This window comes from Camelina sativa, chromosome 6 (genome assembly GCF_000633955.1).
Source record: "Camelina sativa cultivar DH55 chromosome 6, Cs, whole genome shotgun sequence".
Taxonomy (NCBI): Eukaryota; Viridiplantae; Streptophyta; class Magnoliopsida; order Brassicales; family Brassicaceae; genus Camelina; species Camelina sativa.
In genome coordinates, this window is record NC_025690.1 from 1012948 (window position 1) to 1027723 (window position 14776).

The 14776-nt window shown below is 39.2% G+C and overlaps 5 protein-coding genes across 5 annotated transcripts; all 5 read right to left on the reverse strand.

Moving 5' to 3' along the window:
* Nucleotides 111–6739, reverse strand: LOC104790000 (remorin-like). Its single transcript, XM_010515685.2, has 4 exons — nucleotides 6699–6739; nucleotides 6560–6623; nucleotides 527–544; nucleotides 111–426 (listed from the first exon to the last, which is right to left on the reverse strand). The coding sequence occupies exons 1-4, from the start codon at nucleotides 6704–6706 to the stop codon at nucleotides 220–222; spliced, it is 297 nt and encodes a 98-aa protein (XP_010513987.1). The 5' UTR covers nucleotides 6707–6739; the 3' UTR covers nucleotides 111–219.
* LOC104789999 (zinc finger CCCH domain-containing protein 17-like) lies at nucleotides 2204–5136 on the reverse strand. Its single transcript, XM_010515684.2, has 3 exons — nucleotides 4772–5136; nucleotides 4328–4438; nucleotides 2204–4234 (listed from the first exon to the last, which is right to left on the reverse strand). The coding sequence occupies exons 1-3, from the start codon at nucleotides 4922–4924 to the stop codon at nucleotides 2522–2524; spliced, it is 1977 nt and encodes a 658-aa protein (XP_010513986.1). The 5' UTR covers nucleotides 4925–5136; the 3' UTR covers nucleotides 2204–2521.
* On the reverse strand, nucleotides 6857–9789 carry LOC104789997 (zinc finger CCCH domain-containing protein 17-like). Its single transcript, XM_010515683.2, has 3 exons — nucleotides 9425–9789; nucleotides 8981–9091; nucleotides 6857–8887 (listed from the first exon to the last, which is right to left on the reverse strand). Exons 1-3 carry the CDS (start codon nucleotides 9575–9577, stop codon nucleotides 7175–7177), a joined length of 1977 nt encoding a protein of 658 aa, XP_010513985.1. The 5' UTR covers nucleotides 9578–9789; the 3' UTR covers nucleotides 6857–7174.
* Nucleotides 10319–12251, reverse strand: LOC104789996. The gene is made up of 6 exons (XM_010515682.2): nucleotides 12190–12251; nucleotides 11557–12096; nucleotides 11406–11477; nucleotides 10892–11294; nucleotides 10735–10816; nucleotides 10319–10634 (listed from the first exon to the last, which is right to left on the reverse strand). The coding sequence occupies exons 1-6, from the start codon at nucleotides 12191–12193 to the stop codon at nucleotides 10428–10430; spliced, it is 1308 nt and encodes a 435-aa protein (XP_010513984.1). The 5' UTR covers nucleotides 12194–12251; the 3' UTR covers nucleotides 10319–10427.
* LOC104793834 (zinc finger CCCH domain-containing protein 17-like) lies at nucleotides 12232–14507 on the reverse strand. The gene is made up of 3 exons (XM_019246242.1): nucleotides 14143–14507; nucleotides 13699–13809; nucleotides 12232–13605 (listed from the first exon to the last, which is right to left on the reverse strand). Exons 1-3 carry the CDS (start codon nucleotides 14293–14295, stop codon nucleotides 12232–12234), a joined length of 1638 nt encoding a protein of 545 aa, XP_019101787.1. The 5' UTR covers nucleotides 14296–14507.

Sequence of the window (14776 nt, forward strand, 5' to 3'; positions counted from 1 at the left end):
AAATTTTTAATCGAATTACTCGGTTTCCACCATCATAACTCAAGTTGGTAAAACCGAATCATCACGATTTGTGAACAAACTTGGTAAAACTTGAGTTCACACGAAGCAACTAAAAAAGTTCACAAGAAAGTAGTTTTAAAAAGCTTTTATTATACAAATGATAGAAAGATAGTTCTTGAGAATTAACAAACACCACATTAAGGATTGGATTATATGTTATTAAGAACAAAAGCTAAAGCAAGAGAACAACAATGAAGGTACTTTGCCTGTTCTTCTGATTTGTTCAGCTTGTTTCTCTGTTTTAGCTGCCTGACGATCTTTCTTTGCTTCAGCTGCTGCTCGCTTCTCCTCTGCTTTGCGCTCGATTGCAGCTAGTTTCTTCATCAACCGGTCTTGCGCTTGTCCTTTAATCCTCTCAACTTCCACCTACAATATCAAGAATTCCACCAATCATAACTCAAGTTTTTACCAAGTTTGTTCACAATCATGACTTGAAACTTAAGTAGCTATGTTTAGTGTACTTTACCTCAGTTTTTTTCATCTCNTTCAAAGTGTCACTGAGTAGCACTTTAAACCTTGAGATTATTTCACTAACACTATAAACATTTAAATGATTTTATTAACACTTTAAACCTTAAAACTAACTTTCATGTTTGCACCGCCGTTAAAGATGACGAAACAATAAAATCCGTCAACATGAAATAGTTAAGCTATGCTAGTTTATTTAATTAAATTTTATTTAACTATATATTACGATTGATAAAAAAAAACAATATATATATATATATATATATATCAAAGCAAAAAAATGAAGAATTAGAGGTAAGGTTAAAACATTTGATAAATGTAAAACTGAAGACAACAACATATTTAGAAGATTCATTGTTTCCAATGAGAAGTCAATCGGTTTGAATCATAATTCAAAGGAGATACATTTATTAAAAGGATTAATAATGTGAAGAGTAACGTGTCTACAATAAATATGAATACAAATTTATATTTTTCTCTTTTTTTATTTATAAAAACTAAAACTAATTAAAATTTAAATTAAACCACCATAGTTTAACTATTTTGCATTGACAGATATTATTATTCCGTTATTTTTTATGGCAGTATAAACATGAAAGTCAGTTTCAAGGTTTAAAGTGTTAGTAAAATCATTTTAAAGGTTCAAAATGTTAGTAAAATTATTTTAAAGGTTTATAGTGTTAGTGAAATTCTCTCGAGGTTTAAAGTGCTACTCAGTGACACTTTGAAAGTTTAAAATGTGATTTTCCTCATAAAGATATAAAAATAACATTAGGATCAAGTAATCTAAAAATAAATAAATAACCATTGTTTTAACAAACAAAACGAAAAAAAAAAGTCCAAACGAGTATCTTGAAACAAAGGCAGAAACGAAAAATAAAAGCTTCGAAGACAAGGAAAACACAACCGATTTTATTATCTCCCTGATGTTGCCGGCTGATCATGTTGCCGTTGGGAAGACGACACTCGTTTCAGCCAAATGCGGGTATGAAACAACCAATTTATTGAGATTTTTTAGCTCCACGATTAGTAAGACGTCGAGCTCCACGATTAGTAAGGTATAAATGATTATTATGGAAAGGACGAAAACCCGTCTGGAATGCATTCCTCGAACGTTTGCTCTTTGGAAAATTTTCTCCTAGCTACAAGATGTATATAAGAAATAAGAGTATTTCGAAACGTGAAAACATAAAAACTGTGGAAACAAAGAACTGAAAGACCTCAACGATTTGCAACAGTTGGTCAAGGACAACAGGCATCAATCATCTCGCTGTAAACAAAATTCTAGCCACAGAAGATACTTTTGAGAGCACATATCTCTCGGATGAATTAGCATGCTGCATGACATAGCCAAGACAGAAGCTGCAGAAAAGATTTGGCCATCAACACATAATGTTTGCAAATGACTTTTGACCCTGATTTAATTTTTTGTATTTACAAAAAAATGCCATTTAGAATTAGTTTTGAGGGAAAAAAAAAAGGTACAGTATCTGTTTATTTATTTTATTTTCTGATATCAATTCGTAAATACGTAAAGTTGATTGGTGGAATACACAATTACTCATGTTTTGCAAAGTGCAAAAAACAATAATGCTAAAGTGGGATTACAAAATTCATTTTTTTCAAAGTGTAAAAACAATAACAGAAAGGAGTTAAAACTTAAAAGCTAACAGTCTTCGTCACAAGTTATTCCCTGGAATTTCCTCTTAATTTGAGGAAAAAATCATATATCATCAAAACAGATTAGAAAACAAAAAAAAAATCAGAAATATTATGTTGTACTTGTACCATAGTTTCTTTTCTTTCTTCTACAGTTACAATTTAAGAAATCATAATACGTAAAAAAAGGCGACTAAAAATCTCAGTGCCAAGCCAAAGAAGATAAAAGCTGACTTTTGCATATTATTTGCTCGACGACTTCTCTCCATTCTGCATTAAGCTAAGAGAGGAAAGGAGCAAACGCTTTTTTGTGTGTGTGTTATATCTCTTTCTTTTATGACAACATCTCAACGGTCTTCTCCTCAATGTCTTCTTCACCCTCAGCTTCACCTCCTTCTGTTGCCTCTTCTTCTCCTTCCTCAGCAGCGTAAACTACTTCTTCACCTTCTTCATAGGCGTATTCTCCTCCCTCTTCTTCATATCCTTCTTCGTAATAGTACTCTCCGTTTAGCTCATCGCCTTCATAAGCTTGCTCCTCTTCATTTCCTTCATACACTTCTTCCTCCCCAACGACTTCTTCTTCCTCCATCACCGTTCCTTCTTCTACTTCAGCTTCGTGGGGAGGGTTTGGTTCAGAGACAACCTCGATTTTCTCTTCTGTTATGAGTTTGGTCTCATCTCCAGCTTCCTCTTTCGATATGGTCTCGTCCTTGTAGCTCCTACCACCAGATGCAGCCGCTCTTTTTCTCTTGAGAATCTCACTGAAAGGCAACGGAGCTGCAAATGAGTCTCCTGATCGCTTATGACTATGATGATCCTCTTCCAAGCTTTTCCTCTTCCCAAGAGATTGCTCTGGCTTACTTTCCACTTTGCTGCTTCTAGTTTCTGCAATGCTTATTGGAGTTAATTTTCTTTCTTCTTCCAGTTCTCTTCTTCTAGCCCATGGAGCCCGGAGTCCTCTTTCCTGAATACCACTATGATTTTCCTCTAACCTACCCTTAATTCTATCTCGGAGTCTACCGTGAGATGATAGCTCACTTCTGTCCCTTCCTCTCTCACTTCTTCTGTCGAAGTGTCCTTCTTCGCCATTGCTTCTCTCACGAAGCTTAATTCTACCCTGAAGACGGCTACTGCTAATGGAGTTTTCCCTATGTGTGTCCCTACGAGAGTCTCTATATCCTCTATCCATAGAAGATTCAGGAGCAGCATAGTCATGGCTTCCTACTGATCTCATACCATTGCCTTTCCTCTGCTTAGCCAAACGATATCTCAGATCCGATTCCTGTATGTTCTCTGATCTCTCATCTTCTGCATAAACCCTTCTGTCCAAACGATCCCCTCTCTCAGATGAAACTCGACGGTGGCCCCATGCATACCTGTATTCCCTCTGATCACGGAATCCTTCTCTATCACCATCTGCAATTGCACTGAAATCAGGGTCATACTCTGGGTTTCCTCCCTCCTGACTTCTCCGTCCATATCGATCTTCAACATGATAATACTCAGTATCTCCAGCCACAAGAACATCAAACCCAGGAGATGACTCTCTTAAGTCATCTGCATCCTTACCATTGTGAAAATTACTATTATCATCAGACCCATATTTCTGAAGCAACTGAGTCGGACCTATTCTCTGCACAACAGGGTCATAGCCCGCATGTTTTGGAGCGTATCCCTCTACACTTCTATTATCCCTTAGTCCAGCAGAAGCGACTCTTGGTGCAGCTGATATGTCAGTACGTGCTTTAACCACCTTTGGGAAGTTAGCATCAGGAAATTTCTTCTCTCCAGTGTTATTTTCAGCTGGCTTTTTGGAAATCTGAGGATCAGTAGCAGGCTTAGCTTCTACGGGATGCTGTTTCTTATAAGCAGCAGGATTCGGCGTGTGCAAGAATGAACACATATCCCCTTTCACACACATGCCTTTTTGAAAGAAGACACATGGAACCGGCTGTTTTGCAACACCAGGATTCTGAGCGGTTGCATGTGATGGCTGCACAGAACCAGCATGAGCACCTCCTTGATTTCCCAACAATCCCTCCAAAGGCTGCAAGAAAACAAAAGCATAAACATAAGCAAACTTGATAATAGCAATGTCAAAGAAGAGACTTGTATTGAGGAAGAAAATAAACAAACTTACAGGATGCCTAAAGCCACATTTGGGATTCATACAATTTCCATTCAGCCAATAATAGCAATCCCTTGGGTTCATACGCGCATACTCACTGTGGCGATACTCACACTCAGGTCCCTGTTAGCAAACAAAAAGATAAAACCATAAGAATCCCTATAGCTGATCAGATCAGACTAGCTGCAGAAATTACAAAGATAAACTGAGGAGCCTTAGCACTGGATCTAGTTAACAAGAAGCCCTAAGAAACAAGCATACTTGGATTCACGAAGTTCGAAATCACCAGATCTAAGTTCGAAATCACGAAGTACGTATTAAGCTTCGAGGGACACAAAACTACGAAGGAACACGAAATCGAATTAATGAAACTTGAGATCTCAAATCCAAAACCCTAATCGAAGCAGAAACTGGATAAGATCTAAAAGACGAAAACACAATCAAGATCAATTATACCTTCTTGCAGGTTAAAGGAGAAGCAAGGAAGTAAACACAATCGGTGTTCCACTTCAAAGCTTCTTCCTCAGCAGATGAAACAGTCTCCGATTGCTTCCGCTTCTGCTGCTGCGGCTGTTGATGCTGTTGCGGTTGAGTCGCAGGCGCAAACATTATTATTATTACTTGGATAAATCTCTCTATCTAGTAGATCGCAAGGTTTCAGATCGAAACCCTCTAAAGCGTGAGATTCACCGATCAGAGAGAGTCTCCGTGGAAGAAGAAGAAGAAGACGAGCCGCCACAAAGAGCGAACCAGAGAGAACCTTGCGACTCTGTGTTTGTGCCCTTTAAAAATCTAAAAGCCTAAAAGTTTTTTTTTTTTTTTGTTCCTTTTGTGATGGGAAGTATTAGTATCATCAATCAATAGATGAAGTTCGGTTTAGTATATTGTGTATCAATCAAATACTGACACGTGGTAGTATCTTACTCGTTCGTTCGTTCGTTAGCCATATAAATGAACTAGAGAGATTATAAACTTTCTGGTTGATACAGCGACTTTGGAATGTTGTGATTTGTGAAACAGACAAAATGATAAGGTATCTAAACCGAACTTGGACCGAGTATGAAGTAATTGTAAACCCGGTTGGTAGATCAAAAATTGGTAATGAAAAGACTAATTTGCTGAAATCGAACCAAAAATTCAATCCAAATTCCATACCAAAATCAAAGCCTTGCCAATCAATTTGGTAAGGACTTTATTGAACCGAATAATTCGATTTAAACCAAACCCTCTCTGCAAACCGAAATTTTTAATCGAATTACTCGGTTTCCACCATCATAACTCAAGTTGGTAAAACCGAATCATCACGATTTGTGAACAAACTTGGTAAAACTTGAGTTCACACGAAGCAACTAAAAAAGTTCACAAGAAAGTAGTTTTAAAAAGCTTTTATTATACAAATGATAGAAAGATAGTTCTTGAGAATTAACAAACACCACATTAAGGATTGGATTATATGTTATTAAGAACAAAAGCTAAAGCAAGAGANTTGAAAGTTTAAAATGTGATTTTCCTCATAAAGATATAAAAATAACATTAGGATCAAGTAATCTAAAAATAAATAAATAACCATTGTTTTAACAAACAAAACGAAAAAAAAAAGTCCAAACGAGTATCTTGAAACAAAGGCAGAAACGAAAAATAAAAGCTTCGAAGACAAGGAAAACACAACCGATTTTATTATCTCCCTGATGTTGCCGGCTGATCATGTTGCCGTTGGGAAGACGACACTCGTTTCAGCCAAATGCGGGTATGAAACAACCAATTTATTGAGATTTTTTAGCTCCACGATTAGTAAGACGTCGAGCTCCACGATTAGTAAGGTATAAATGATTATTATGGAAAGGACGAAAACCCGTCTGGAATGCATTCCTCGAACGTTTGCTCTTTGGAAAATTTTCTCCTAGCTACAAGATGTATATAAGAAATAAGAGTATTTCGAAACGTGAAAACATAAAAACTGTGGAAACAAAGAACTGAAAGACCTCAACGATTTGCAACAGTTGGTCAAGGACAACAGGCATCAATCATCTCGCTGTAAACAAAATTCTAGCCACAGAAGATACTTTTGAGAGCACATATCTCTCGGATGAATTAGCATGCTGCATGACATAGCCAAGACAGAAGCTGCAGAAAAGATTTGGCCATCAACACATAATGTTTGCAAATGACTTTTGACCCTGATTTAATTTTTTGTATTTACAAAAAAATGCCATTTAGAATTAGTTTTGAGGGAAAAAAAAAAGNGGCTTCAGATTTTGCTTTTTGATGATTCTCCCATGCTTGAATCTTCATCTCTTCGCGTCTGAACCTGGAGATGACAAAAGTCATATCAAAGTTTTAATGAAACAAGAGAACTATAAAAAACAATGCAACTTTCGAGTACCTAGCCATGTGCTTAGCCTTTTCTGCTTCCTCCCACGCGGTAGCACGNGTTTTGCAAAGTGCAAAAAACAATAATGCTAAAGTGGGATTACAAAATTCATTTTTTTCAAAGTGTAAAAACAATAACAGAAAGGAGTTAAAACTTAAAAGCTAACAGTCTTCGTCACAAGTTATTCCCTGGAATTTCCTCTTAATTTGAGGAAAAAATCATATATCATCAAAACAGATTAGAAAACAAAAAAAAAATCAGAAATATTATGTTGTACTTGTACCATAGTTTCTTTTCTTTCTTCTACAGTTACAATTTAAGAAATCATAATACGTAAAAAAAGGCGACTAAAAATCTCAGTGCCAAGCCAAAGAAGATAAAAGCTGACTTTTGCATATTATTTGCTCGACGACTTCTCTCCATTCTGCATTAAGCTAAGAGAGGAAAGGAGCAAACGCTTTTTTGTGTGTGTGTTATATCTCTTTCTTTTATGACAACATCTCAACGGTCTTCTCCTCAATGTCTTCTTCACCCTCAGCTTCACCTCCTTCTGTTGCCTCTTCTTCTCCTTCCTCAGCAGCGTAAACTACTTCTTCACCTTCTTCATAGGCGTATTCTCCTCCCTCTTCTTCATATCCTTCTTCGTAATAGTACTCTCCGTTTAGCTCATCGCCTTCATAAGCTTGCTCCTCTTCATTTCCTTCATACACTTCTTCCTCCCCAACGACTTCTTCTTCCTCCATCACCGTTCCTTCTTCTACTTCAGCTTCGTGGGGAGGGTTTGGTTCAGAGACAACCTCGATTTTCTCTTCTGTTATGAGTTTGGTCTCATCTCCAGCTTCCTCTTTCGATATGGTCTCGTCCTTGTAGCTCCTACCACCAGATGCAGCCGCTCTTTTTCTCTTGAGAATCTCACTGAAAGGCAACGGAGCTGCAAATGAGTCTCCTGATCGCTTATGACTATGATGATCCTCTTCCAAGCTTTTCCTCTTCCCAAGAGATTGCTCTGGCTTACTTTCCACTTTGCTGCTTCTAGTTTCTGCAATGCTTATTGGAGTTAATTTTCTTTCTTCTTCCAGTTCTCTTCTTCTAGCCCATGGAGCCCGGAGTCCTCTTTCCTGAATACCACTATGATTTTCCTCTAACCTACCCTTAATTCTATCTCGGAGTCTACCGTGAGATGATAGCTCACTTCTGTCCCTTCCTCTCTCACTTCTTCTGTCGAAGTGTCCTTCTTCGCCATTGCTTCTCTCACGAAGCTTAATTCTACCCTGAAGACGGCTACTGCTAATGGAGTTTTCCCTATGTGTGTCCCTACGAGAGTCTCTATATCCTCTATCCATAGAAGATTCAGGAGCAGCATAGTCATGGCTTCCTACTGATCTCATACCATTGCCTTTCCTCTGCTTAGCCAAACGATATCTCAGATCCGATTCCTGTATGTTCTCTGATCTCTCATCTTCTGCATAAACCCTTCTGTCCAAACGATCCCCTCTCTCAGATGAAACTCGACGGTGGCCCCATGCATACCTGTATTCCCTCTGATCACGGAATCCTTCTCTATCACCATCTGCAATTGCACTGAAATCAGGGTCATACTCTGGGTTTCCTCCCTCCTGACTTCTCCGTCCATATCGATCTTCAACATGATAATACTCAGTATCTCCAGCCACAAGAACATCAAACCCAGGAGATGACTCTCTTAAGTCATCTGCATCCTTACCATTGTGAAAATTACTATTATCATCAGACCCATATTTCTGAAGCAACTGAGTCGGACCTATTCTCTGCACAACAGGGTCATAGCCCGCATGTTTTGGAGCGTATCCCTCTACACTTCTATTATCCCTTAGTCCAGCAGAAGCGACTCTTGGTGCAGCTGATATGTCAGTACGTGCTTTAACCACCTTTGGGAAGTTAGCATCAGGAAATTTCTTCTCTCCAGTGTTATTTTCAGCTGGCTTTTTGGAAATCTGAGGATCAGTAGCAGGCTTAGCTTCTACGGGATGCTGTTTCTTATAAGCAGCAGGATTCGGCGTGTGCAAGAATGAACACATATCCCCTTTCACACACATGCCTTTTTGAAAGAAGACACATGGAACCGGCTGTTTTGCAACACCAGGATTCTGAGCGGTTGCATGTGATGGCTGCACAGAACCAGCATGAGCACCTCCTTGATTTCCCAACAATCCCTCCAAAGGCTGCAAGAAAACAAAAGCATAAACATAAGCAAACTTGATAATAGCAATGTCAAAGAAGAGACTTGTATTGAGGAAGAAAATAAACAAACTTACAGGATGCCTAAAGCCACATTTGGGATTCATACAATTTCCATTCAGCCAATAATAGCAATCCCTTGGGTTCATACGCGCATACTCACTGTGGCGATACTCACACTCAGGTCCCTGTTAGCAAACAAAAAGATAAAACCATAAGAATCCCTATAGCTGATCAGATCAGACTAGCTGCAGAAATTACAAAGATAAACTGAGGAGCCTTAGCACTGGATCTAGTTAACAAGAAGCCCTAAGAAACAAGCATACTTGGATTCACGAAGTTCGAAATCACCAGATCTAAGTTCGAAATCACGAAGTACGTATTAAGCTTCGAGGGACACAAAACTACGAAGGAACACGAAATCGAATTAATGAAACTTGAGATCTCAAATCCAAAACCCTAATCGAAGCAGAAACTGGATAAGATCTAAAAGACGAAAACACAATCAAGATCAATTATACCTTCTTGCAGGTTAAAGGAGAAGCAAGGAAGTAAACACAATCGGTGTTCCACTTCAAAGCTTCTTCCTCAGCAGATGAAACAGTCTCCGATTGCTTCCGCTTCTGCTGCTGCGGCTGTTGATGCTGTTGCGGTTGAGTCGCAGGCGCAAACATTATTATTATTACTTGGATAAATCTCTCTATCTAGTAGATCGCAAGGTTTCAGATCGAAACCCTCTAAAGCGTGAGATTCACCGATCAGAGAGAGTCTCCGTGGAAGAAGAAGAAGAAGACGAGCCGCCACAAAGAGCGAACCAGAGAGAACCTTGCGACTCTGTGTTTGTGCCCTTTAAAAATCTAAAAGCCTAAAAGTTTTTTTTTTTTTTTGTTCCTTTTGTGATGGGAAGTATTAGTATCATCAATCAATAGATGAAGTTCGGTTTAGTATATTGTGTATCAATCAAATACTGACACGTGGTAGTATCTTACTCGTTCGTTCGTTCGTTAGCCATATAAATGAACTAGAGAGATTATAAACTTTCTGGTTGATACAGCGACTTTGGAATGTTGTGATTTGTGAAACAGACAAAATGATAAGGTATCTAAACCGAACTTGGACCGAGTATGAAGTAATTGTAAACCCGGTTGGTAGATCAAAAATTGGTAATGAAAAGACTAATTTGCTGAAATCGAACCAAAAATTCAATCCAAATTCCATACCAAAATCAAAGCCTTGCCAATCAATTTGGTAAGGACTTTATTGAACCGAATAATTCGATTTAAACCAAACCCTCTCTGCAAACCGAAATTTTTAATCGAATTACTCGGTTTCCACCATCATAACTCAAGTTGGTAAAACCGAATCATCACGATTTGTGAACAAACTTGGTAAAACTTGAGTTCACACGAAGCAACTAAAAAAGTTCACAAGAAAGTAGTTTTAAAAAGCTTTTATTATACAAATGATAGAAAGATAGTTCTTGAGAATTAACAAACACCACATTAAGGATTGGATTATATGTTATTAAGAACAAAAGCTAAAGCAAGAGAACAACAATGAAGGTACTTTGCCTGTTCTTCTGATTTGTTCAGCTTGTTTCTCTGTTTTAGCTGCCTGACGATCTTTCTTTGCTTCAGCTGCTGCTCGCTTCTCCTCTGCTTTGCGCTCGATTGCAGCTAGTTTCTTCATCAACCGGTCTTGCGCTTGTCCTTTAATCCTCTCAACTTCCACCTACAATATCAAGAATTCCACCAATCATAACTCAAGTTTTTACCAAGTTTGTTCACAATCATGACTTGAAACTTAAGTAGCTATGTTTAGTGTACTTTACCTCAGTTTTTTTCATCTCGGCTTCAGATTTTGCTTTTTGATGATTCTCCCATGCTTGAATCTTCATCTCTTCGCGTCTGAACCTGGAGATGACAAAAGTCATATCAAAGTTTTAATGAAACAAGAGAACTATAAAAAACAATGCAACTTTCGAGTACCTAGCCATGTGCTTAGCCTTTTCTGCTTCCTCCCACGCGGTAGCACGAGCTTCAGAGACACTTTTAGAAGTTTGTAGAGAAGCTTTGGTCTTCAGTGATGTTGAAGCGTCTTTGTCTTCATCCTCTTTGCTAGCCCAAGCAGCAATGTTTAATTTACCAAGTTGAGTACCCAACACCATTATCTCTCTCCTAGTGTTCATTTGAAGCTCTTTCTCTGACAGTTCCTGCTTAGTCATAGGAGAAGCTGATGCTTGCCTCCCTGGACTTGAAGGTTCAGAAGATATAGGACTTCTGATTGGCGTTGTTGCCCTGATCGGTGTCCCGTTTCTTGAAGGTTCTTGGCTAGCTATAGGAGTCNGGCGACTAAAAATCTCAGTGCCAAGCCAAAGAAGATAAAAGCTGACTTTTGCATATTATTTGCTCGACGACTTCTCTCCATTCTGCATTAAGCTAAGAGAGGAAAGGAGCAAACGCTTTTTTGTGTGTGTGTTATATCTCTTTCTTTTATGACAACATCTCAACGGNACTGTTGAAGGCGGCTGAGCAAACGCAGTTGCAACTGACGAGTCATGTCGACTGAGATTAACTGCAAGCAAGTAAACTTCGGATTTAGAAGACAAACAAAACATACAAACTGAATAACTCAAAGAGACAGCTAACACCACCTTCAGTAGAGTTCTCAACCATAAGAACCGGTTTGACATATGAATCCGCAGCTGTGTATGAATCAACTTCCCAGCTAACAAACTTGTGTCCTGTCTCCTTTCTCATTTCGCTTACATCTATCCGTTTTGTGTCAGGTTCTTCAACCGTTCTTTGATCAGCAACTTCAACAATCTTCATAGAAGTCTGGCGACCAAAGCTAGGCCCTTTCCTCGAACCCGGAACATGAACCTGTCCTCCAGTCTTTGGTCGGTTAGCTGTAGGACTAGCAATCCATTTCTGAGCATCATCCCATTTAGATGGAGCCGGTTTAGAGAATGATCTAATAGGCAATCTTTGAGGAACCTTTTCCTTATCAGTCTTTTGAAACTCAAAGACAGATGATGCAGCAGGAACACTCTTAATCTCATTCACATTATCATAATCAAGACTCGGATACTCTTGAAGACCCAAACTAACAGCTCGAGCCATCCCTGAAGTAGAACAATCAGCAATCTCACTCACAACATCAACATCTTTACAATCATCTAAACCACCAGCAACTGCAACATTTTGAAGATAAACAAAAGCAAAGCTGAGTTAAGACTAAGAGAGAGAGAACACATACATCAAAAAGAAGCAAACTTTAGATTTACCCATTAAGCAAATAGAGTCAAAAAGCGTTATTAAAAAGGGTATTAAGAAATGATTAAGGGGCTCCACCNGGTCTCGTCCTTGTAGCTCCTACCACCAGATGCAGCCGCTCTTTTTCTCTTGAGAATCTCACTGAAAGGCAACGGAGCTGCAAATGAGTCTCCTGATCGCTTATGACTATGATGATCCTCTTCCAAGCTTTTCCTCTTCCCAAGAGATTGCTCTGGCTTACTTTCCACTTTGCTGCTTCTAGTTTCTGCAATGCTTATTGGAGTTAATTTTCTTTCTTCTTCCAGTTCTCTTCTTCTAGCCCATGGAGCCCGGAGTCCTCTTTCCTGAATACCACTATGATTTTCCTCTAACCTACCCTTAATTCTATCTCGGAGTCTACCGTGAGATGATAGCTCACTTCTGTCCCTTCCTCTCTCACTTCTTCTGTCGAAGTGTCCTTCTTCGCCATTGCTTCTCTCACGAAGCTTAATTCTACCCTGAAGACGGCTACTGCTAATGGAGTTTTCCCTATGTGTGTCCCTACGAGAGTCTCTATATCCTCTATCCATAGAAGATTCAGGAGCAGCATAGTCATGGCTTCCTACTGATCTCATACCATTGCCTTTCCTCTGCTTAGCCAAACGATATCTCAGATCCGATTCCTGTATGTTCTCTGATCTCTCATCTTCTGCATAAACCCTTCTGTCCAAACGATCCCCTCTCTCAGATGAAACTCGACGGTGGCCCCATGCATACCTGTATTCCCTCTGATCACGGAATCCTTCTCTATCACCATCTGCAATTGCACTGAAATCAGGGTCATACTCTGGGTTTCCTCCCTCCTGACTTCTCCGTCCATATCGATCTTCAACATGATAATACTCAGTATCTCCAGCCACAAGAACATCAAACCCAGGAGATGACTCTCTTAAGTCATCTGCATCCTTACCATTGTGAAAATTACTATTATCATCAGACCCATATTTCTGAAGCAACTGAGTCGGACCTATTCTCTGCACAACAGGGTCATAGCCCGCATGTTTTGGAGCGTATCCCTCTACACTTCTATTATCCCTTAGTCCAGCAGAAGCGACTCTTGGTGCAGCTGATATGTCAGTACGTGCTTTAACCACCTTTGGGAAGTTAGCATCAGGAAATTTCTTCTCTCCAGTGTTATTTTCAGCTGGCTTTTTGGAAATCTGAGGATCAGTAGCAGGCTTAGCTTCTACGGGATGCTGTTTCTTATAAGCAGCAGGATTCGGCGTGTGCAAGAATGAACACATATCCCCTTTCACACACATGCCTTTTTGAAAGAAGACACATGGAACCGGCTGTTTTGCAACACCAGGATTCTGAGCGGTTGCATGTGATGGCTGCACAGAACCAGCATGAGCACCTCCTTGATTTCCCAACAATCCCTCCAAAGGCTGCAAGAAAACAAAAGCATAAACATAAGCAAACTTGATAATAGCAATGTCAAAGAAGAGACTTGTATTGAGGAAGAAAATAAACAAACTTACAGGATGCCTAAAGCCACATTTGGGATTCATACAATTTCCATTCAGCCAATAATAGCAATCCCTTGGGTTCATACGCGCATACTCACTGTGGCGATACTCACACTCAGGTCCCTGTTAGCAAACAAAAAGATAAAACCATAAGAATCCCTATAGCTGATCAGATCAGACTAGCTGCAGAAATTACAAAGATAAACTGAGGAGCCTTAGCACTGGATCTAGTTAACAAGAAGCCCTAAGAAACAAGCATACTTGGATTCACGAAGTTCGAAATCACCAGATCTAAGTTCGAAATCACGAAGTACGTATTAAGCTTCGAGGGACACAAAACTACGAAGGAACACGAAATCGAATTAATGAAACTTGAGATCTCAAATCCAAAACCCTAATCGAAGCAGAAACTGGATAAGATCTAAAAGACGAAAACACAATCAAGATCAATTATACCTTCTTGCAGGTTAAAGGAGAAGCAAGGAAGTAAACACAATCGGTGTTCCACTTCAAAGCTTCTTCCTCAGCAGATGAAACAGTCTCCGATTGCTTCCGCTTCTGCTGCTGCGGCTGTTGATGCTGTTGCGGTTGAGTCGCAGGCGCAAACATTATTATTATTACTTGGATAAATCTCTCTATCTAGTAGATCGCAAGGTTTCAGATCGAAACCCTCTAAAGCGTGAGATTCACCGATCAGAGAGAGTCTCCGTGGAAGAAGAAGAAGAAGACGAGCCGCCACAAAGAGCGAACCAGAGAGAACCTTGCGACTCTGTGTTTGTGCCCTTTAAAAATCTAAAAGCCTAAAAGTTTTTTTTTTTTTTTGTTCCTTTTGTGATGGGAAGTATTAGTATCATCAATCAATAGATGAAGTTCGGTTTAGTATATTGTGTATCAATCAAATACTGACACGTGGTAGTATCTTACTCGTTCGTTCGTTCGTTAGCCATATAAATGAACTAGAGAGATTATAAACTTTCTGGTTGATACAGCGACTTTGGAATGTTGTGATTTGTGAAACAGACAAAATGATAAGGTATCTAAACCGAACTTGGACCGAGTATGAAGTAATTGTAAACCCGGTTGGTAGATC